Source organism: Crotalus tigris, unplaced genomic scaffold (assembly GCF_016545835.1).
Source record: "Crotalus tigris isolate CLP2741 ecotype Arizona unplaced genomic scaffold, ASM1654583v1 scf7180000017673.840971, whole genome shotgun sequence".
In the NCBI taxonomy this organism is placed as follows: domain Eukaryota; kingdom Metazoa; phylum Chordata; class Lepidosauria; order Squamata; family Viperidae; genus Crotalus; species Crotalus tigris.
Genome location: NW_024096558.1, coordinates 73,600 through 97,475, shown reverse-complemented (window position 1 = coordinate 97,475; position 23,876 = coordinate 73,600). Strand labels below are relative to the sequence as shown.

Sequence of the window (23,876 nt, the reverse complement as noted above, 5' to 3'; positions counted from 1 at the left end):
GGAGTCTGATGATATAGAAGGCATAGGAAATAATATGGAAATGTATTTTTTCAAGACACCTGTATTTTATTTTGTCATTCCCAGACACCACAAGGCATTGTTGTCAGTTCTAATCCAGTCAACCCAGCTTCAAGCTTGATCCGGCCTTACAATTTACCAGAGCTTGTCAGGTAATTTAACATGGATGTTATCATAAGACCATCTGTTTTGTAACCAAGCTGAAACTCTGATGGGGAAAAAAAATCAGTTATTAAAGACCAGTTAAAGAAGAAGGCTGTATAGTATGTTCCCTTTTAGCTTGCTTACTAAGAAAAAAATCCAGGTTTGATATTTTGCATTTGTCCATCACATTTATATTTCCTCTTGTTTTATGGACAGCCTAGAAAATCACACATGGGGCTATAATGTTATTTATATGGGAATTCAGTGAAGTTGAGTGGACAAATAATAGATACAATCTCATCACCACCATTTAAACTCAGTGAATAAGAGGAAATTTGTTGCAGAAGTAAGAGTCACATTTCAGCTTCTATATATTTGAGTCTGAAGATTTCTGAATCAGGCATTTTCTTCCTCTTTTACACTTATTCTCCATAGTCCAAGTAAACCTATTAATATCAAGAATGGGCCTTGGATCCTTTGTATATATCATATTGCCTTGCCTTCAAAAGCTGTAAGAGCTCCAACACTGGAAGTTTTCAAGAAGATATTGGACAACCATTTGTCTGGAATGGTAGAGGGTCTTCTGCTTGAGCAAAGAGTTGGTTTAGAAGACTTTCAAAGTCCCTTCCAATTCTGTTATTCTGTATTCTCTATTGTCATAAATCGATTGTAAAGCCAAAAAATCTCTTCATTTTCTTTTCTATAGTTTTGGGACATGGAAGGCTGTGGCCAAATATGAAAATTCACCAGAGGAGAGTTATACTGCACTTTTTGATGTCAGAGAGTATGGTAAGAAGAATCATTTCTGTTCAACAAATCCATTTTCTGATCCCCTTCGATTTTATCTCCAAAAACCTTTTCCTGTCATTTGTAAAAGAGGAAATGGCTGCTGTGATCTTTCCTGGAAAGTTATGAGAGCCAATTTGGTCTAGTGGTTAAGGTAGCAGTCTAGAAATCGGGAAACTGTGAGTTCTACTATCGTCTTTGCCATGAAAGCCAGCTGGGTGACTTTGGTCACTCTCAGCCCAATCCACCTCACAGGGTTGTGATTGTGGGGAAAATAGAAGGAGGAAAGTGTGCCAGATATGTCCACGACCTTGAGTTATTTCTAAATATAATAAAGGTAGGATGCAAATAAATAAATAAATAAAATAGCAGAGGGAAGGAGTATTAGATATGTTCACTGCTTTGAGTTGTTTATAAAAATAATAAACGTGAGATATAAATAAAATAATAAATAAAATATATTGAATAAAATCTGTCAGTGCTAATTTCTACCCTTTAATCTGTTTCTTTTTCTGTAGTGTTGCCAGGCTTTGAAGTCCGTGTGCAACCATCAGAGAAGTTTCTTTACATCGATGGCAATACAGATTTCCATGTGTCTATTACTGCAAGGTGTGTGCATAGTTACAACTATGATTAGCTAAAGAAAGTTATTTTGGCACTAGGTAACATCTGCATGAAAGTGGATTTTCTTTGGGTTATAATATTCAGAAAAAATATGATTTGGTGACTAGTTCTGATCTCAGTACGTTTATTTGAAATTTGTTTAAGGAATACAATATTTATAATATTGAAAAATAGACCCTAGACTTTACTTAGGTTTATTAGTCTGATTGCTTATGATACTAAACCCAACTATCTCTTATAGCTTTAACGCTGCGTCTTTTTAGTGTCAAGAGTAAGGTGATAGCCCAGTCATAGCAGTGATCAAAGGGACAGTAATCAAACCCATTTTTCAGGGAAATTATAATCTGAAAAAAAAATGCTCCCAATCCCACTCTCCAATTGTTTAGGAAATTACTAAAATGTATCTTTCAGCAGACAGTTATTTTAATGATTGATTTTAATTATATTAAGGCTTTAATTGTGGTGTGTTTTTTATTCCGTACTTTTTATTTTTGCAAGCCATCTTGAGTGTTGGAATGAAGAGAAAGATGACATATACATTTAGAAATCAGGAAGTACAATAGGCACATGGGTGAAGAAACTGATCTTATCATCAGGGGACTGGAGGCTAAAACATATAAAGAACAGTTGCTGGAATTGGGTATGTCTAGTTTAATGAAGAGAAGGATGAGGGGGTGATGTAAGGACCTGCCTCAATCCTTCTTCCCAAGAAAGCAGAATTCCTGGAACAGCTTCATTCCAAAAGGATCTTTTATTAGGAGAAGTTGACAGCAGGAATAGAAGGCAGGATCTGAGAGTTTCCGGTGTGAATCAATAGGTTAAACGAGTAAACCCCATCCCAATAGTCCATCCAGTCAGTTCAAATGGCCCAATCCCCAGAGGTGAATCTGCGGTGGGAACAGGGTTGATAAGGCACTGGTCCCAAGGCTGTTAGGTCTTTGTGCCTCTTCATCGAGATAAGACAGATGGCCAGAGGCAAATTCCATTCTCACCCCAGGCAGGCATCAAGGGAAATAGATCAAAGAGCAAGCAGATAAAGGAAGGCAGAGAGGATACATTGTAGTGCCCATAGTTCTCCCCTCCCCCCAAGGTTATGGCAGAACCCACAAGAAGAAAGAAATCACCTCCCTCCTGACAACTGAGCTCTGACAGGTGACATGATAGCGGTGTTCCAATATCTCAGGGGTTGCCAGGACAAGAAGCAATGGATGGAAACTAATCAAAGAGAGAAGCAATCTAGAACTAAGGAGAAATTTCCTGGCAGTTAGAACAATTAATTAGTGAAACAACCTGCCTCAAGAAGTTGTGAATGCTCCAACACTAGAAGTTTTTAAGAAGAGTCTGGACAACCATTTGTCTGAAATGGTATAGGGTTTCCTGCCTAAGCAGGGGGTTGGGTTAGAAAACCTCCAAAGTCCCTTCCAATTCTTCTCTTCTCTTCTCTTCTCTTCTCTTCTCTTCTCTTCTCTTCTCTTCTCTTCTCTTCTCTTCTCTTCTCTTCTCTTCTCTTTCTATGCCCCCCCCTCAAATTCTGTTTTCTCCTGCTCACCTTTAGCATCAGAAATGACAAAGGCTTGGATCAGTAGAGCTGAGAGGAAATAAGTAGCTGTGAGAAATAGGTCAACTGATGTACCCCTCTTGTGTCAAAGAAGATCAGCAGGAAAAGCAAACATGTATAATTGGGCATTTACTTTCATTATGCAATTACAGGTACTTGTATGGAAAGAGAGTCGAAGGTGTGGCCTTTGTCCTCTTTGGAGTGAAAATAGATGGCAATAAAAAGAGTATTCCAGAGTCTCTCACAAGAATTCCGGTAAACTGTTAAAGTGGTCTATGTATATAGGAGTGTGCCTGTGGGCTTGTGTGTCAGATTTACTATGTAGAACAAACCATGAAATCAATTCTGGAAGAAGGCTAAAACTACTTTGGCTATAATAACAGAATCTTGCTAGTCTGGTTGTGCTATAATTCCGTCTCTTTCCAATAATTTGGTGAATAAGGCAGTGTCTGCTTGAATCTCTTCTGAATGTTATCAGGATGTTCTGGACTTAAAATATATTTTACCCCTTGCTGCTTTTGGCCACAGAGCTCACATGTCTCCACCAAGGTCGCCTTCCTTACTCTACATTGTGGCAGACCGCTTGGTTTCCTTCCTTATTTTTACTTGTTTTTCATTTAATTTCAGATTATCGATGGCGATGGGGAAGCAACACTAGAAAGACATACATTAAGTCGTCGATTTCAAAGACTCAATGACCTTGTTGGGCATAATCTGTATGTCTCTGTAACGGTGATAACAGACTCAGGTGAGCAGGGAGAAGAGAAGGGTAAATTGCTTCTTTGAACAGAGACATACCACACTTTCAAAGATTAGCAGATTGCAATTTTAAGTATCAGGGACCGCAAGTAACTAAAGAAAAGAAAACAAACCATCACCAGAATACATACATGGCATTTTAAATTCTCTGGGGAAAAATCATCTTTTGGGGGCATAAGTGGAAAGGTTATGGTGCTAATAATTCACATCAGTTTCCCCAAATTTCAGTAATACATTCCAAAAAGTGTTTTTGTCAATTTTCTTCAAGCATATCGGAGTGCATCCAGGTGTTGTTGTATAAATTTTATGAAGCATTTTAAGGGAAACAGTCAATGATGGGATTCAGCCAGTTCGCACCACTTTAGCAGAACCGGTAGCTAATTTTTTGTTGCCCAAGCCCAGAATGAACTTCCAGTAGCAGCATCCACACAGAGAACCGGTTGTTCACATATTTGAATCCCACCACTGGAAACGGTATTGTTTCCCAAAAATAAGACTTGGTCTCAAATTAATTTTTGCTCTAAAAGACCCATTAGGGCTTATTTTCCAGTTAGGGCTTATATTTGGGGAAATACAGAACTAAATGCGCCTGTCTGGCTGACGATCTTAACTGGGGCTTATTTTGGGGGTGGGGCTTATATTACGAGTGTCCTGAAAAATCATGCTATTATTTTCCAGTTGGGTGTTATTTTTGGGGAAACAAGATATGCCTAGTTGCAAAGCCACAAATAAAACAATATATTAACAAATCCCTCACATCTTCTGAAGTTTTAATATGCTAACTTTCTATGTATAAATGATCATTTGCCACATTATTTTCTTGAACTTCTTACATGGCAGGATAATACAACTTACAATCAGCACATAATATGATGCAAAAGGGACAGGAAGAGAGAAGATGTAGAGAGAGAACTTGCAAACTGAATGTACTGTTTTTTAAATTAGGTTTGAAATTAATAGTGCTTCAAAATCTTTGCAGGATTTTTCTCTTGCATTTCTCAGTTTGATTTCCTATTTCAAGTTGCATTCCTTCATTTTGTTTTGCAGGCAGTGATATGGTAGTGACTGAGCAAAGCGGCATTCATATTGTGACATCTCCCTATCAGATCTCCTTCACAAAAACCCCCAAATACTTCAAGCCAGGAATGCCATATGAACTGATGGTAATAGAAATTGTCAAAGAATCACATTAGCAATATATTCCTCCACCTTACTGGGCTTCTGAAGAGCTGTCCAGACTTGGTTGTTCAAGATGCATGTGGAGACTTAAGTTGTCACTGTAGAGCAGTGTTTCCCAAACTTGACAATTTTAAGGCATGAGGACTTCAACTCCCAGAATTCCACAGCCAGCAACACTGGGAGTTGAAGTCCTCATGCCTTAAAATTGTCAAGTTTGGGAAACACTGCTGTAGAGGATTGATTGATTGATTGGTATTGGTACACTGGATGATTTGCTGTAATTTATCTGCATAGAATTTACAGGAATTTAGTGACAAAAGGCTTTAGTAAATCAAGTTGTGAGCTGTCTGAAGTCGCTGTGAGTGAGTTGGGCAGCCATATAAATCTTTTCAATAAATAAATAATAAATAAACAAGCAAACAAATTGATTTAAATTTGGAGGAAGCTGTTCCATGCTGAATCACCCCTTCTGGATTGTTTTAGGTATATGTTACCAACCCCGATGGCTCACCAGCTGCGAATGTACCCGTGGTATCAGAGTCCATTCATTCTAAGGGAACCACTTTGAGCGATGGGACTGCTAAGCTCATCCTGAACACACCCCTGAACATTCAAAGCCTATCCATCACTGTAAGTCATTCTGACATTCTGTTAAGTTTTACTCAGTGCACTGAAGAAAGGAGATGTTGTAAGGAGGTGGATTCTCAGGAGGGAGAGGGTGCATTCCAGAGGAGTAAGAGGCAACTCAGTTCGGATGCTTTGTGTGAGAGAAAGAGGGTGAAGACAATGTCTCCCTAATAGTTCTCAGAGTATATTGTAGATACAGATTGTAGACTCACCATCACAGGCTGGTGTGCAAATTGTGCAGTACTCAATGAAGCCACATGAAGAGAGGGTTGTCAGTTGCCAGTTACAAAGAAAGCGAAGGAGATACAGTGTCAATAACATAAACTCACCCACTTTGCACATGCACAGTCAGACTCTGAGAGCAGAGACAGAACATACACTTGTAACCCAGAAGGCTTATAAATATATTTCATAAATTTTAAATATTAAAGTTTTTTCCAAGTGGAACTCCGTACAGCAGCACCTTGGATGCCAGCAGGACTCTGCTGTTACTCAAGAGGGAACCAGTGATGAAATGTCCATCTCTTTGCTATGATGCAAACTCTGTTTTTATGCACTTTTGCAGGAGAGCACACACAGGTATGAAAGGCAAAGCAAGAAAGTATACACTGTGAAACCTCTATGCACATTGTGTGATTGGAGAATTGTCTTGGCTAGGAATGGACACGAATACATTATATATGCCTGTTAGTGTAAGGGAGATCATTGTATCTAGGTTGATATCTGTATATTTGGGACTATTGCTGTTGAGTTGAGTGTAATATAATGACAACTTTCCTTCATCTTCTTTTCTTTTTACAAGGACCACTAGACAATGTAAAAGTCAGCTGATCATGGTATATTGTGTGATCTGGTGATATCTATAAAGAGAAAGAAAGGTGGGGGAATAAATGGCCTTAGGCAGCTCCTAATGCACTGGGTAAAGTTTGTTTTTTAAGGGTAATCTAATAGACAACAGATCCCGTGGATAAATACCACTGAAAATAAAGTGATTTCTTCCCTTTTCTCAGTATTTCTCAGTATTAAGCAATAGTGATATTCTTTCACAGGAACAATGGTTGTTGCAGGTCCTTGATTTGCTTTGGCATTAAATATCCCATTTGCTTTTTTGTAGCTCATCATCTTAGCTGACCCTTAGGCTGCAACTCACTTTGCAATTTTGTTTTATTTAATAGCTACGCCCTCTCTCCACATCCCATTACAATATAGCATTTGTTACACCCATAGTAACATGGAGCTCTTTCTCCCCCTAAAGATGCAGATCATATAACAGGAGCTCAGATTTTTTTTTAATGAAAGCAGGATGCTAGTCAGTTCCTTTCTAGCCATTATTGTATTATTTCAACAGCCTTCATTTGGATGTCATTAAGTTCCAGCCTTAAAAGGAGTTGTAGTTGCTTCCTGATTAGTTGCTTCATATTTATTCTGTTTAGGTTAAAACCAACCATAGAGACCTCCCAAGAGAACGGCAGGCAATGAAGTCCATGACAACCACAGCCTACCAAACCCAGGGAGGATCTGGAAACTATCTTCATATAGCCATTACATCTACAGAGATTAAGCCTGGAGATAACTTACCTGTCAGTTTCAATGTGAGGGGCAATGCAAATTCGCTGAACCAGATCCAATATTTCACATACCTTGTAAGTATTATAGACCTGGAGAAAATCCAGGAGTTGCATTTAATTCATATTGTAGCCTTGAAGGCAATGGCTTAACCTATCATTTCTAATCTTTCCATTAATCAGTATTTGTTCACCCTCAGATCTTGACCAAAGGGAAGATCTTCAAGGCCGGCAGGCAACCCAGAGGAGCTGGACAGAATCTGGTGACCATGACTCTGCCTATCACTCCAGACCTCATCCCTTCCTTCCGGTTTCTGGCTTACTACCAAGTGGGGAACAGTGAAATTGTGGCTGACTCTGTCTGGGTGGATGTGAAGGATACCTGCATGGGAACGGTAAGTCAGTCTTCCCAGTGGCTTTCTTAGCAATGATGCAAACCTCCTTATCAGAGCTGCATCAGAAGTGCATAAACTTATTTTAAAGCATTTTTATGGTATTTCCCCCCAAAACATTTTTTTCAGTTCGGATAGAGAAAGCCAAATATTTTTCCTTGAAGTGGCAGTCTTTCTGTCTGTTAGAGATCTGAACTATTCTTTGCTTTGTTTAAACAGTTGGTTGTGAAAGGAGCATCTTCCAGAGACAATCGAATACAAAAGCCAGGAGCTGCAATGAAAATCAAATTGGAAGGGGATCCAGGTGCTCGGGTCGGTCTTGTGGCTGTGGACAAAGCATCAAATATGTTCTCAATGATAAAGGTGCTCGGGTCGGTCTTGTGGCTGTGGACAAAGCAGTATATGTTCTCAATGATAAATACAAGATTAGCCAAACTAAGGTAAGGCCAGAAATTCCTTGAGTTACAAGAGTTTACCTTTCAAGAGTTTTCCAAGTTACAGTACTGAAGAGAATCATTTTTTTCTATAATGTGCACTAGATATGGGACACAATAGAAAAGAGTGACTTTGGCTGTACAGCTGGCAGTGGCCAGAATAATCTGGGTGTGTTTGAAGATGCTGGACTGGCCCTGGCAACCAGCACTAGTCTCAACACCAAACAGAGAACAGGTATTTTGGGGATGGATGCTAATATCTGGGAGATGGCAGAGATTTTCTAATCCATTTAGAAGCCAAGATAAGAGCATTTGTCCCATCAAATACTACTGGCATCATATGGGAATCAAAACACATAATCAAGTCTCACTGCAGATCCACTTGGTTGAGATGGGCAGTTTAGAAATTAACCAAACATACAAATAAGCAAGCAAGCAAGCAAAATGTACTGTTATCAGTGTGCCCTGGAGGAACTTTCTCCAGAAAATAGTAGGAGGAACTCCAGCAGACAAAAGGATTCACTCATATTTATACATTTCAGAAAGGAGGAGAAAATGATAAGAGTCATACATATGCAGAAGTAATAGATGATGTAAGCATAAATATTCATAATTAGCAAACCCCATATTACTTCTATATTCAAGAAAGAATTATTGTCTTAATAAAAGAAACAGATCAGTCTGGTTGCCATAGAAATCTTGGTCAGGCTTACTGAGAACCAGGCACTTCAAGGTTGCCTTTTTCATGTGTCAATTAGCACACATTCCTTTTATGTTTCTCTTTTGCTAAAATGTCCCACTCCTCTAAGGATTTTTTTCCCCCTCACACCTGAAAAATATGTTTCAGCATCTCAAGTGCAGAATATTGGCCTTTGGGTTCTTGAACTGCATGCAACGGTTCCAAAGTCTTCCACCAAGTGATTACTCAAATAATAGGACAAATTCCGTATTGCTGTTTCTAAGGGTGGTTCTAGAAGAGAGAGTTATAGTGCAGACATCCTACTTTATTCCTACAGTTTTAGGAGGGGTCCACTCTAATCCTCCCCTGGTATTTTCCTGCTTTTTCTTATCATTTGTGTTTCAAGGGGGAAAAAAAGAGTCCAGTAAAACAGGAAACAGCTGGAGATGCTCTTTGACTTCTTCCACCATGAACCCTTCAACTCAGGCCCAATGAAGCGTTGAGCTATGCCTTCCACCTTACTGCAGCCTCCCAGCAGTAAAGTGAGCTTTCCATGAGCTGCTTTGGATCTATTAGATATAGATCCAAATAACACATAATTAAGGCTTCAGATTGCATTTCCAGCTTGTTTTAAATGGGAGGAAGTCCCACAGATGGCAGCAGAACTCACTTACTGTAAACCCATTGTAAAGCTAATCGTCACCGGAATTAGCGCTGAGCATTATCTTCTTACTTTAAAGAATAATTGTTCCTGCCTCTTCTCCCCTGCCTGGTTCAGATGCAAAGTGCCCTCAGCCTGAAAATCGGAGGCGTCGCCGCTCTGTTGTGCTGCTTGACAGCAAGGCAAGCAAAGGTATGTGACAAATAATGAAGTTTCTGGTAACAGAATAAAACTGCCGTCCCTTTGCATTTATTGAATCAATCGGGAAATGGATAAAGAAATGGAAGAAGACTATTCCTCTTTCTCTTCTTTCTCAAGCAAAAGGCATCCTTTGTTTCAGGAGAAAACTAAAAATAAATGCCTCTAGTAAGCTTAAAACAGAGATCATGGATTAATAAATACAACTAAAAGAACCATGTTTAAAATAGAGAAAAAATGTATTGAAAATTCTGCATCCCCTGCTCTGGTGATGGAATTAATTATTTGCATGATATTAAAAATTGATAAAATAAACATTTGGCTATACTTAGAGAGATCAGTCAACCTCCTGTGAATTTAGGGGCCAGAATTTAGTGGCAGAAGACATTTTCTGCATGCTGGTGTTGAACTGCAAGCCTTCAGACAGCATTCAGTCCACAGAAGCCTTGGAGGGTAAGCACTGAAAACCTCCAAAAGTTATTACTTTTACCTATTATGCAAGGAAGGGAATTTTGTTGAAGACATATCTTTAAAATAATTGAAATGCAAACCAAGTGAAATGAGTTGTGTTTCACCTTGGTTACCTGGTAGTTTATAGAAGCATGTCCCTCCACCCCTACCCCCATTCCCTGCATGCCATTCAAAGGCCAAGGGGAGCCCTGAGCCTGGAAGACATTGCCCAGGGTCAGTGCAGAACAACCAGCACTGTAAGAAGCTGGCCATGCCTCTCAGCTAGAAATGAACTGGTGGCAGGACTGGGATTTCAGGATGCCTTAGTGGAAAGAAGAGGGAAAAATAAAGAAAAGGGTCTTTATGTGATGTAAACCCCATGTTTTCTTCAGGAGGTGATGATAGCTTACTCAAGCCTCCTGTTAGCATATGGCACCTAGATCACTCCATTTAGGAGTTAGAGATACACTGTAACATTTGATTGGTTTTCAAAAACAGAGCATGTTCTGGCAAAACTGCAGATGCAGTAATAAGCCATAAAGCAATCTTATAAACATGACAATCCCTATTAACTACATTAGTGAAAAATCAAAGGATGTTCAACTGTTTCTAGCAGCTGTCTGGGAGAAGATAAACAATTAACTCATTTGAATAGTTTATTTAGATACAGTATTCATTGTCTCTTGTTTCTCTTTATGCATATGACTATGAGAAATAGGATTGTGTAATGTTTCACAAATTTTGCATATTTTAGCGGCACAGTTTCCGGACCAAGCCCTGCGTAAATGCTGTGAAGATGGCATGCATGAGAACCCCATGGGGTACAGTTGTGAAAAGCGTGAAAAATACATCCAGGAGGGAGATGCTTGTAAGGCTGCCTTCCTTGAATGCTGCCGCTACATCAAAGGGATCCACGATGAAAACAGACGGGAGGACGAGTTGTTTCTGGCAAGAAGTAAGTAGCTGGTTCTGGGTTTATTGAAAGAAAGGAACATTCAATCCACAATACTTGGATGACATGGCACTAACAGCATCACCAAGGCTTGGAAACCCATTTGGAATACATTATTATTAGTATGTATTTAGATGTAATTGATGTTAATTTATAGCTCAGCTTTAGTACAAAATGCAGCCCTGTAAATGCAGAAGGATCATTAGAGGTTGGGTTGAGTGAGAACTCACTCGCAGGAATCACATCACATCCAGCCTCCCACTCTCTGGCTCTCTCAGTCCCCATCTAGGTAGGTCTAGGTAGTGCAGAGACATTCTCTCATTAAATCACTATTTTTAATTGAGTGGACTCAGGAATTTGCTGCTTCCTCTCATAGCAACCCACCATGTTTTTTAAAAACATTGCTGACCTTTTGGTTCAGCTAAAGCGCCAGCAATTTTGGGGAGGTCTCAGCGGTTGAAGAAAGCTGTCAGTGGAAAATGATTTGGAGGGCTTGTTGAGTGAAAGTGGTGGCTGTGCAGATCTTTCTTTGGTGGTAGTCTGCTTTGATTTTATTCTAGTTGGAACAGTGAACTTAATTTTCTTAATTTTATTTTATGTATACATATTAATCTAACAGAGAGTATAAAATAAGAATGGGAGAAATAGGTGGCTATGGAAACAATTATTAATTCCTATTATAAGGACTGACCTCTGCTAACCACCCAAGAAAGCAGAACTCTTGAAACAAGTATTGTCTCAAAAGGAAACTTTTATTAGGGGTTAGTGACACTAGGGAAGTCAAGGCGAGAGCTGGGGAAAATCCCACTCAAATGGTATAGTTAAACCAGCAATATTCCTCCTCCCACCAGAGGTGTAATGTCCATTTGAAATCCAGCCAATCCACAGGTGGCACGATGTGCAAGTAACTGGCACAGTTGGCGTATATCTCACGGTCTTCTCCAGTTTTATTTCTCTGTAACCATCTCCCTGATAAGGGAGACACTTTCCTTTCTCAAATGAATAGAGGCAGAAGAGGAAAAGTAGAAAGCGAAAGTTATCCCAAGTGAAAACAAATATCCCCCCTCCCTCAAGTAGAATGGCAGGCCCCAAAACAAAAGCACAAAAATATGCAAGGTAGACAATAAGTATTTGGGAACCTGACATACAACCCCCCTAGTAGAATGGGAAATCCACCTAAAAGACAAAAAGGGAAGGGGAACAAACAATACAGGCATATCAATTAGGTTTATCAGGATATTGAGAATGGAAGTGTCTTAGAAGTTCAGGGCTCTATTATGTTTCTTGTACAGCCACTCATTCTGGGCAAAAGGAAGATTCTTCCAAGCTACTAAGTATTGTGTCTCCCCATGGTGTATTCGAGAATCCAACATGTTCTTAATCTCAAAGTGCTGTTCACCCTCAACCATGATAGATGTGGATGCCTGAGGTGCAGGAGGTCTAAGGTTAGAAGTGACCTCCGGTTTGAGCAAACTGCAGTGGAAAACAGGGTGGATTTTCCGTAAGTTCTTTGGCAAGTCCAATTCAGCTGTCACAGGATTGATGATGCGTTTGATAGGGAAAGGTCCTACAAATTTAGGGCCTAACTTCTTAGAAGGTTGTAAAGACTGAAAATACTACATGGACAGATATACTTGCTCTCAAACTTTATATGGGTTTTGCTCCACCCTCCGTTTATCGGTTTGAGTCTTATAGGCTTCTCTGGTTTCATCCTGAGCTTTCCTGACTACTGGCCAGATATTTTGTAACTGTTTAATCCACTCTTGCAAGGTAGGGATTTCTGGCTCCTTTGTAAGGAGTTCATGCATGGCCACAAATGTTTGATCATTAGCTACTTAAAATGGAGTAAAACCTGTACTGGAGTGCATAGCATTATTATAAGCCACCTCAGTAAATGGTAACAGGTCAGACCGATTGTCCTGCTGATAATTAATGTAACAGCTCAGGTATTGTTCTAGAACTGAGTTCAGTCTCTCTGTCCCCCCATTCATTTGAGGATGATGTGAAGATGATAACCCTTGAGTAGAACCCATCAAGTCCAGAAAACCTTTCCAGAACTTAGAGGTGAATTGAACTCCACTGTCTGAAATTATATGTTGTGTGGCCCCATGAAAGTGATATACGCTTTGCACAAAGAATTTAGCTAAAGTTTTTGCAGTTGGGATCTTGGGGCATGGAATGAAATGAACTTGTCTAGAGAACAAATCCATTATGACCCAAATTACAGTGTTTCCAGCATTCTCAGGCAATTCCACAATAAAATCCAAGAGATCGCTCTCCAGGGTGCTGATGGACTGGCTACCGGTTGAAGCAGTCCTGGGGGTTTCCCTTGCCACCGTTTAGCTGCTGATCATGTGGGGCAGCTGGTGACTTAGGTTTCTATGTCCTTTTTCGATGCAGGCCATCAAAATTGCCTTTTAATGAGATGTAAGGTCTTTACAAATCCAAAATGTCCAACAGTTTTAGAGTCATGCCCTGCTTGCATTACTTTAAGCCTTAAAGGTGCCGGGACATAAAGTTTTTCTCCAATCTATGCTAATCCATCTTTTAACACACACAGGTTATTGTGGTTTCAAAACCACTTTTCGGACTCTAACACAGTTTTAAAATCCTGCAACAAAATCTTTCTGATAGGAGCCACAGGTTTTGACTGGGCTCTGGTGGTTACAGGGGCTGCTAATTGACGAGGATGTAAAAATGGTTTAGTCACCTCTGCTTTCTTACTGTTATATTGTGGTAACCTGGATAATGCGTCAGCTAAAAAATTCTTTCCTCCAGGGAGATAATGAGTAGTGAAATCAAAACAATGGAAATGTTGGGACCATCTTGCTTGTTTAGGGGAGAGCTCCCTGGGGGTTTTCATGGCTTCAAGATTCTTATAATCAGTCCATACCTGAAACAGTATTTTACTCCCCTCTAGGAAATGCCTCCAAGTGAGGAGAGCACCTTGTACCACATATGCCTCCTTCTCCCAAGCTGCCCGCTTCTGCCCAGTCTGATAATTTCTTAGAGGTGTAAGCACAAGGTTGTAATTGTCCTTCTTATTTTCTCTGCAATAAAACTGCTCCCACAGGCGCATCACTAGCATCCGCTTGAATTATAAATGGCTGTTCTGGGTCCGGATGTTTCAAAACCGGTTCCATATAAAAAGTCTCTTAAATTTCTCAAAGGCTGCTTGACACTGTCCTGTCCATTTTAACAGTTGACTGGGCTTTGGCTTATCCCCCCCCCCTCTGGTTTTTAACAAGTTTGTGATTGGGAGTGCAATCTGTGCAAAAGATGAGATGAATTATCTGTAAAAGTTCGCAAATCCTAGGAAACCTTGGAGCTGTTTCATGGTCTTTGGAGGAGCCCAGTCCAAGACTGCTCTTATTTTCTCTGGGTCCATCTCTATTCCCTCGTTAGATATATGATAGCCCATGTAATCAATACCATCTTTGTGGAACTCACACTTTGACAGTTTGGCATATAGCTTGGCAGAGTGGAGCCTTTTAAATACCACTCTGATCAATTTAATGTGCTCATCTTGGTTTCGGTGTAAATAAGGATATCATCCAGGTAAACCAAAATCCTTTTATACAGATGATCATGTAGGACCTCATTAATCAGTTGCATGAATACTGTAGGAGCCCCTTGTAGCCCAACTGGGAGAACTTTAAATTGGAAGCAACCTAGTGGGCAATTGAAAACAGTTTTCCATTCATCCCTTTTCTTTATCCATATATGGTAATAAGCTTCTCTCAAGTCTAGTTTGCGAAAAAAATTCCCTTTAGATAATTGCGCTAACATGCCTTTCATTAAAGATAATGGATACATGTTCTCCACGCACATAGCGTTCTATAATCCATGCAGAGACGAAGAGAGCCATCTTTCTTTTCTCTGAATAATACAGGGGTTGCTACCCAGGATCTAGCCGGCTCTATAAAACCCCGCTCCAGATTCTTTTTGATGAACTTTCCTAGTTCATCTAATTCCCTGGGAATCATAGAGTACATTTTTGGTTTTGGCAGTTTCGCCCCTGGGATGATCTCAATAGCACAGTCTGTGGATTGGTGAGGGGGGGGGGTTCGTCCATCCTTTGTTCGCTGAAGGCTTCAGCCAAATCTCTGTATTCCATTGGGAGGGCTTTCAAGTTTGACTCACTGAGGGAGGAGGCAAAATCGCAGTGTAATCCATATCTCCCACCATTTTTTTTAGGAGTAGGCAGGGCTCCCCCTAATGGGAATTTTAACTGTCCTTCCCTCCAGTCCTTGCTACTATATCTAGTACTGTATGTGATGGAAACAGTACCAGTTGCCTTACAGAGTGCCCCGTTCTGAATAGTCTGAGCTTTCAAGAAAAAAATGTTGCAGCATTGTGCCAATTTGTATATTCAGTACATCTATCAGAATAGCAAGAGAGGGAAAGTATACTTTGATTAACCAACTATTTTGCTACTTAGAAAATATCTAGCTATCTACCTCAAACAATGAAATAGAATTATCCTGTTCAGCCAATGTTCCCATGAAGAAGCATTTTTCCAAACAGGTCAGAAAATGCATAGGCTGAATTGATGCTAGTAAACCCACCTTGTAGAGTGTAAATTGATGAAATCGTTGTGTTAAACAGAGCAGTGGAAATGACTGGTCAATAAACTATGTAAGATAAACTGGATCCTCCATGAAGATGCTTTCATATGAGACTTAGAGTCTCAAATAATACTGACTCTATGCACCCCATTAATATTAATCTTAACATTAAAGTAAGATATTGCTAATATATTTTTTCTTACACCAGTTAGTTGTGTTTTCACTTCTTGAAGAGTAAAATATCATTCATAGATTGGCTGGATTTTGCATAATATTTTGGATTTGGCTTAATATTTTGGGTTTTGTAAAGACAATTTATAGTTTACTGCAATATATGAATCTAGTTAACTGTGGGTTATTTAATAAAGTATTGTTAAAGAAACAATATCTTATTCCATCATGCATCCTGTTTTCCAGGTGATTTTGAAGATGAATTCTTTGGAGAAGATAACATCATCTCGAGATCTGATTTTCCTGAGAGTTGGCTGTGGCTAACGGAGAACCTGAATGCAGTGCCCAACAATGAAGGGTACTGGAGTTTGGCTATTTATATTAGCCCACTTTTCAGTTGAAAGGAAAATCTAATGATTGCAAAAATTTATACAGGAATAGGGATGGTGTCTCTTCCAAGAGGAAAGTCATCAGATAAAGTCCTGAGTAAAACTTGGGGTTTATTTTTTACCTCCTTTAGAAGAGAAAAGCTTTTGCTCATTTCTATGGTGGCAACTTGTCAGTCTGTTCTTTATTAAGGTTAACAATAAGAATTCCATTTTGAAAAAGGTAGACATTAAAACTTACAACATAAAAAATGCAACACTAATTAAATAATCAATATGATTTATTACAGTGAGTTTTACAAAAAATAAAATAAAATGTTACCACATTGTCCATAAAATAAATCTGAGCTACCCAGAAATTTACTTAATAAGGGAATTTAAGACATGGACATGTGCTTTTATAAAATCAGCAATATATCAATACATAGATTGCATTTTCAACTATCTTTTTGCCACTAGGATAGACTCTTAAAAAATAAAGGATTTCCCAAACTTTCCTTCAGGAGTAGATTGTGCAAATGTGCAAATGTGCTAAGGTTTAGGCTCTTCTAAATTTAAAGATGAATATTTAGTTTTAATATCTTGCTACTTTAAAAAAGGAAAACTGGCTGCTTTAAAAAACCATCTTTAAGGGGGGTTGACAAATGTAATTGCCTTTCTACATCCATAATACATTATTGAAGGATTGATACACCCTGCTTAAACTCATATTGTCCTGTGAAAAGCCATGAATTCTGATACATTCATCTTAGCCAAGTTGATCCAGAGTTATCAGCCAGGATCAAAGGACCTAGGTCAGTGGTGGCGAACCTATGGCACGTGTGCCAGAGGCGGCACTCAGAGCCCTCTTTGTGGGCACACGTGCCATGCCCGGAGATGGTGAGGGACTGGCCCCTGGCACCCTGGCCACGCCCACCCAGTCTGCCATGACCTCTGCAGCCACACCCACCTGGCACTCGGTGATGAATAAGTGGGTTTTGGGTTGCAGTTTGGGCACTGGGTCTCTAAAAGGTTCGCCATCACTGACCTAGGTCCTCTTGAAAAAAACCAGTAGCTTCAACCAAATAGAGATATGCATTGGCATATGCTGTTTTCCACACCCCACAACACTTCACGATGAAGTGAAGCAGCAACAACGCATCTTCCCTTTGGAGTCTCCCATTTGGAAGACAGTAGAAGGACCAGGAAATGGTAGTTGTGGAGAAAGCTGCTTTTCAGCTCTTGCCACTTGGACTAGATTGTTTTGTTCTGCATCGTTTCCCATCCCATCTTTGGAAGCTATTAGTAGAATCTTGAAGATAACGCAGATAAAGAAAATGTGACAGTGAGTCACCTTAAAGTTGATTTCAAAGTTATGAATAAGTAGTTGGGGATTATTTATACAGCAGCAATCAAATTGTATTATCATATCTATTTTCAGTATTACTGTAGATTGCTTTCAAAATGAGTATTTTATTTTGAAACCCCCCTGTTGTAAACTTAGAATTTAATGGGAGAAGTAGCTGACGACAACTTCCATTTGGAACGCCTTTGTGTTTCCCACTGATTCTCAGCTCTTTTTGGAAGGAAGGATGCTGTATGATTGGTAGCTCTAGGATCTGTCTATCTGATATTAGCTTCCAAATGCACACCATAATAGCTCTGTACAGGAATGATGTAATACAGTAGTTCTCATCTTTTCTTCACCACGGCCCCCTTTAAATACCTTTTGTGGCCATGGACCATGGCCACAGACCCCCAAGACTAACTCAAGATTTAAATCATAACATTTCTTCAAGCCAGCGGTCCGCGGACCACAGGTTGAGAAGCACTGATATAACACATTTCATTTTGTCCCTAGGATTTCAAGCAAGACAGTGCCTTTTTATCTGAGGGATTCCATCACAACCTGGGAGGTGCTGGCTGTGAGCATTACACCCACAAAAGGTAAAGAATTATGAATGATAGAACTAAAATTTGTAGATATGAAAAGCACCTAAGAATTAAAATAAAATTATTGTTTGGGGGGGGCTTTGCCATTGGCCTTCCTTGCAGGGATCTGTGTGGCTGAACCTTATGAAATAACAGTCATGAAGGATTTCTTCATTGATCTTCGACTGCCGTATTCAGTAGTGAAAAATGAGCAGGTGGAGGTTCGAGCTATTCTGTACAACTACGTTGATGATGATATTGATGTAAGTTTTGGGACTGTGACAAGAGTGAGTAGTTTAGAAATTAGGAAATGTGCATGACTTGTGTTGCTATCAATTCTTTGACAGCCAGAGTGTATGTATTTCCAACTCTAAGCCACAGCATTTTCTGACCAATAAAAAAGTGCCAGCGATGGAGGCGATGGTTGTTTGCAAAAGCTGTTTGGATCAGAGTTGCTTAAACTTTTTGCTTTCAGGGCCCCTTCCCCCTTTTGAAAATTATGGAGGTCCCCCAAAGATCTTTTATTTATATGGGCTATATTTCTCAATTTTTACCATATTAAAAATAAAAATGGATGCATTTTAATACCGTGTTTCCCCAAAAATAAGACCTACTCTGAAAATAAGCCCAAGCCTTATTTTTTTGGGTGGGCCTAATATAAGTCCTACCCCAAAAATAAGCCTGGGGGGATGGGCGTGGCCAGCACAAGAAGCGGCGAGTGAGTGGGTGCTGACAGTGTCTGGCAGCAGCCACAACCTGCCGGCTCCTTGGCGCAGCACAGGTAAGTCCAAAGGTGGAGGCAGAGGTGGGGGGCAGATGCAGGCGATCCAGACGTGCTGCCAATCACTCCATTTCCAAGCACCCCATAGGCATCCAAACACTTTTTGCCCGGATGGAGAAGTAACAGAGACTGGAAGCTTTGTCTGCTTACAAATGGGGTGCTTTGAAATGGAGTTAATCACTCCTTTTCAAATTGCCCCATTTGCAAGTAGACGAAGCTTCCAGTCTCCATCAGTTTTCCATCCAGGTGAAAAATGTATCTGCCCTGGGAAGCTCTGTAAGCCGTTGCAGCCGCAGGCAAACAGATGGAGGGAGGGAGTGTCTGGCCGGCCGTAAAACAAGACATGCCCCCAAAATAAGACCTAATGGGTCTTTTGGTCCAAAATAAAATATAAGACCCAGTCTTATTTTTTGGGAAACACAGGTATTTATTTACTGAATCATGAAAAAACAACATTAAACCCATCACATATTAACCAATAGGATATTTTTCATGAAAAAAATTGCCTTTTAACAAATAAAAATAATAACGAGAAGAGTAACATTCTTTTAAATGTTTGCAAATACCTTTACTCCCTGGTAAATAATTTTGATATTGTGGGCCCTTGTGAGGGTTTTAGAGGACACCACCAGGGCTTCTCAGATCACAGTTTAAAAAACACTGGTTTAGATCATCATCTCTGCTCCATTTGTGTTTTCTATTGAGAAGTGCTCTTGTTAGGCTGAATATTTCGGTGGCCTTATTTCCATGAATACTCTGATGCATTAAATTTTTATACAGTCCTATTTTCTATCAGTCCATGAAGAAGTGAAGTGAAGAATAAATTGCATGATATGATGTATGTGTACCCCTCTTCTACATGTCTTTCCATGTATCACAATGACTTGCTGATGCAGAAATAGACTCAGTGGGGAATGTGTTTGTGTCATCTATGGGAGAGCTGGATTTTAAATGATTCTCATGGCCAAAGCTGCCTCGTGGCTCATCTGCTTTTCTCATCCCTACTAGGTGCGAGTGGAACTATTACACAACCCAGCCTTCTGCAGTGTTGCCACAGAAACACAACGATACCGAACGCAGGTCACAATTAAAGCCCTGTCCTCCTGGGCAGTACCGTTTGTCATAGTCCCATTACAGCAAGGATTGCATGATATTGAGGTCAGAGCAAGTGTCCGGGGACAGTTGGCATCTGATGGTGTGAAGAAGAAACTGAAAGTTGTAGTAAGTAACAAGTGGGATTACTTCATGGCTCTTGGGGAAAGAGAGGCTGTAGCCAGGGGTTACATTAATTTTATTAATAAATGCACCCTCTATCTTCCTCCATTTCAACAGAAAGGCATTTTGGTCTCAAAACTTTACACAAAATGGCATATCTACCACGGTGGCTAAAATGGTCTAATTTGGGACTGTTCTGATTGTCCTTTGAAAACTCCTAGAATCTTCCCATAGCAAAATTTGGTTGGTTTGAAAATGGGGAAATGGGGGCAGACCTCGCTGCTTGGGGAGTTCTTTCACGCAAAGCAAATATGTTCACTGTTGCAGCCAGGATTCTTTTGGTCGAGTATTCCCCCCCATCCCTCCCCCAACTGCAATAAAAACAAATCTCTGCCACATGAAACAATTACCCTTTACACCTCAGTGGTGTGATTTGGTGGGCGGGCAGGTAGATGGGTGTGAGACCCAGGGCTAAGAATAGCAATATTGCCACAAAAAAGAAAAAAAAAGTATGTGGGGTGACTAGCCAGATTAATTCCCTATGGTAAGGCACTGTGGTATTGCCAGAATAGGCATGCGTTTCCCTCCTATCCTTGGACTGGACTAGAATGGGATGACATCTTTGTCTTAGCCCTTAAAATACTTGCCCACCACAAATTCTAACAAATTTAATAATACTATTGAGTTCTGAAAAGAGAAATATCAAACCAGCCATTTCAAAAATATAGAAATAGAAGCCATTCAAACATATCTCTACACAATAACCCAAGCTGGATCTGTATTAGTCCTCAGCTAATAAGAACAAGGTTTACAAGAGTGTGCAGGCTGGGTGCTTTTCAAAATGAAGTTTGGGAGCAGAAGATGGAGAATAGTGGTTACAAACAGATGTAAAAATAATTGCCAACAACTAGGAAGAGAATGCAGTTGATCCCATTCAAAAATAATTCATGTTGAACACTGGGTATAATAAAAATGCAGTACAAGGCTAGCTGCCATTAGTATTGCAAGTAACAACCTGCTAGTTTCTGGTACAGGTAGTCCACTACTTTCAACAGTTCGTTTGGTGACTGAAGTTACAGCGATATTGAAGAAAGCGATTCATGGCCGTTTTTCATATTTACAACCATTGCAGTATCCCCATGGGCACATGATCAGAATTCAGATGCCTAGCACCTGAGTCATATTTATGAAGGTTGCAGTGTCCTTTGGGTCATGTGATCACCTTTTGTAACTTTCTGTCATGCCTCCGTCCAAGCCTGACTCTGAGGAAGACATGGAGTTCCCTGTTGAGGCCCAGGAGGGGGTGTCTGTGGCTTTGGAGGACTGTGGGGAGGAGCAGGCTGAGGCAGGCCAGGGCCCTTCAGGTTTGGAACAGGGAAGGCAGAGTTCAGGCGAGGAGCAAGGCCCCTCCCCACCTGATCCTAGAGCAAGGAGAGCAGAGAGGAGGAGGGAACAACGGAGGCAGGCTCACTTGCTTGGGAGGAGAGTGTCCGCCCCACTCCACAAGGCACACCTGGGGAGTAGGATTTAAGGAGACGCTGTGGGGTGGGGCATTTGCCAGGAACAAATGTGAAATCTTGGGATAGTGTGCTCTTGTAACTTGGACACTTTGTATTCTGGACCAGTTTGCTTCCTGCAGATCTTCCTTGCAGTCTGCAGTTTGCAGTTCGCAGTTCACAGGCAAGCTGGGAGTTAAAAGGATTATACGTTTGCTTGTTATCTGTCTTGCTTTAATAACAGTGTAAACTTCTCTGGCTGTTTTGTTTGAACTCGGGCCAGCACACGTGGGGCTTTTGGGTGAACTTTGGCAGTGATTAAAAAGACTATTGCTCTGGCCAACTGATTGCTTTGCTCGGTTTGGGGTCCTGGGTCATCACACTTTCTGACAAGCAAAGACAATGGAGAAGCCAGATTCACTTAAAAACTGTTTTACTAAATTAACAAGTACAGTGATTCACTTAGCAACTGTGGCAAGAAAGGCCGTAAAATGGGGCAAAACTCACTTAACAAATCTCTCACTTAGCAACTGAAATGTGATTGTAAGTCAAAGACTACCTGTACTTATAATCTGTTATTTGACCACGGGAAGGCATTCTTGTATTTCTTTATCCAAGGAAGTTTGGCAGATATTCTAAAACGCTTCTTTCCTAAACCCTTGGCTGTTTGGATCATTACAAACAGTTTCAGAAACTGGCAAATCATCAAAAGCATTTTTAGAAGGATATATATGAATATTGATAGGGTAACTGGGGATAATTGGAATGTTATCCAACATATCTGGAAGGTATCAAGTTGGGAAAGACTGAATAAGTAAAATGAATAGAAGTAGGGCTGCATATTTAGATTATAAAACCACATGTGAATACATTCTTTGTTATGACCAAAGTCCAGCAACCTAAAAGAAGTTAAAGCATTAAAATGTCCAATCAGTAAGCACTGATTTTTATTAGATAAATAAAGCAACAGCATGAATGTTTGACCCCAAGAATATTACATACCCAGGATGCAAACAGTATTTAAAGTTGCACAGTAGAATAGATCAATGAATAGGTGGGCATAGGATTGTATTTCATAATAATAGTAATAATAATAAAATACATTTTAAAGAAAAATAGGAGAAAATCAGAACCCCCATGAATTTCAGTGATTTTTGGAGAAAAATCCTTTTGGATGATGCTTCCTGTTATATAGATATTTCTAGGCACATGGATGTGGGGGGCAGGGCCTTTGGGACTCTTACCAGAGGGTTAAAAATATCTTAACCAGTACAAGAAACCCTGGGAATTAAAAGTTCTGTCTAACATAGCTTTCCCCAGTCTACTACTCCCTGGGTGTGCTGGGATAATAGATTCCAAAACAAATCCCAGAATTCACAATCATCACAGGCAAGGCTAACTTATCTGGAAGTCACCCAAGGTGGAGTAAGTCCAAATAGCACCAGAGCGAATCTAATTGGACGGGGAGTATTACTTTTCTGCAACAAAACTCACATCAGCCTTGCAACATTTTAAAGACTGGCAATGCTTTTATTGTCTAAACTTCATCAGATATATGGAATATCACTCTGTGAGAGGCAGGCTACACATACAACATACAGCAGCTGTTATTGGGCAGGAAGAAAGCATGGGAGTCAGTACAGTAAGAATAAGCAAGAACATCTTGAGTGACCAGAGTCATTCTTGTCCTCCCCCCCCCTTAATCTGAGATAAGGAAGCTCAGGTTTTCCAGAATATCCAGTTACAGAAGGGGGCAAGGATCCATTAAGACCCGATGGTGGACTGGTGGATAAATAGAAATTAATCCTCAATAGAGGGCTATGCTGATTTGCCTATTAAGAAGATATGAGGCTGACCTAAGTCTTTTTCTATTGTGCATCCAAGTACAATTCTATTACTGAATATTTTACTATATTTCTAAGAGATGCTACAGGAGAGTATTTGTATTTTGCAATTGCTGTTTTGAAGTATTTGTTGCTATCATACATATTTTTATTTGTAATTAGACTCTCATAAAGAATTGTTTTGGTATCTTTTTCTATAACAGCCTGAAGGGATGCGGAAAGATATTGTGACTGTTATTGAATTGGACCCAAGTACAAAAGGAGTTGGTGAGTAACTCTCATTCTTATTCATTAATTCCCATTATATCTTTTACTAAGTCCTGGGGATGTCACAGTCCTTTCACCCGCTTGCTTTATTGTTTCCAGAGAAAGGAGAGGAACTTTTTACCATGACAATTTCAAATAAAAATTATTTTACTTTGCAAAAGTTATGTGCTCACAGACAATTATATTCCTTCCTATTAAGTGGTTATTAAGG

At 39.9% G+C, this 23,876-nt stretch overlaps 1 protein-coding gene across 1 annotated transcript in view; it reads left to right on the top strand.

Moving 5' to 3' along the window:
• The window catches only part of C3 (complement C3), a 77,299-nt gene that overhangs the window by 14,674 nt on the left and 38,749 nt on the right, over positions 1 to 23,876 (top strand). The window contains exons 5-23 of the mRNA XM_039337256.1: positions 85 to 170; positions 869 to 951; positions 1,467 to 1,557; positions 3,283 to 3,385; positions 3,758 to 3,878; positions 4,937 to 5,052; positions 5,552 to 5,698; positions 7,129 to 7,338; positions 7,461 to 7,655; positions 7,872 to 7,956; positions 8,016 to 8,092; positions 8,192 to 8,321; positions 9,544 to 9,618; positions 10,829 to 11,029; positions 16,012 to 16,123; positions 17,992 to 18,077; positions 18,186 to 18,325; positions 19,852 to 20,064; positions 23,602 to 23,665. Coding sequence (XP_039193190.1) covers positions 85 to 170; positions 869 to 951; positions 1,467 to 1,557; positions 3,283 to 3,385; positions 3,758 to 3,878; positions 4,937 to 5,052; positions 5,552 to 5,698; positions 7,129 to 7,338; positions 7,461 to 7,655; positions 7,872 to 7,956; positions 8,016 to 8,092; positions 8,192 to 8,321; positions 9,544 to 9,618; positions 10,829 to 11,029; positions 16,012 to 16,123; positions 17,992 to 18,077; positions 18,186 to 18,325; positions 19,852 to 20,064; positions 23,602 to 23,665 — 2,335 coding nt within the window. The remainder of the gene's footprint in view (positions 1 to 84; positions 171 to 868; positions 952 to 1,466; positions 1,558 to 3,282; positions 3,386 to 3,757; positions 3,879 to 4,936; positions 5,053 to 5,551; positions 5,699 to 7,128; positions 7,339 to 7,460; positions 7,656 to 7,871; positions 7,957 to 8,015; positions 8,093 to 8,191; positions 8,322 to 9,543; positions 9,619 to 10,828; positions 11,030 to 16,011; positions 16,124 to 17,991; positions 18,078 to 18,185; positions 18,326 to 19,851; positions 20,065 to 23,601; positions 23,666 to 23,876) is intronic.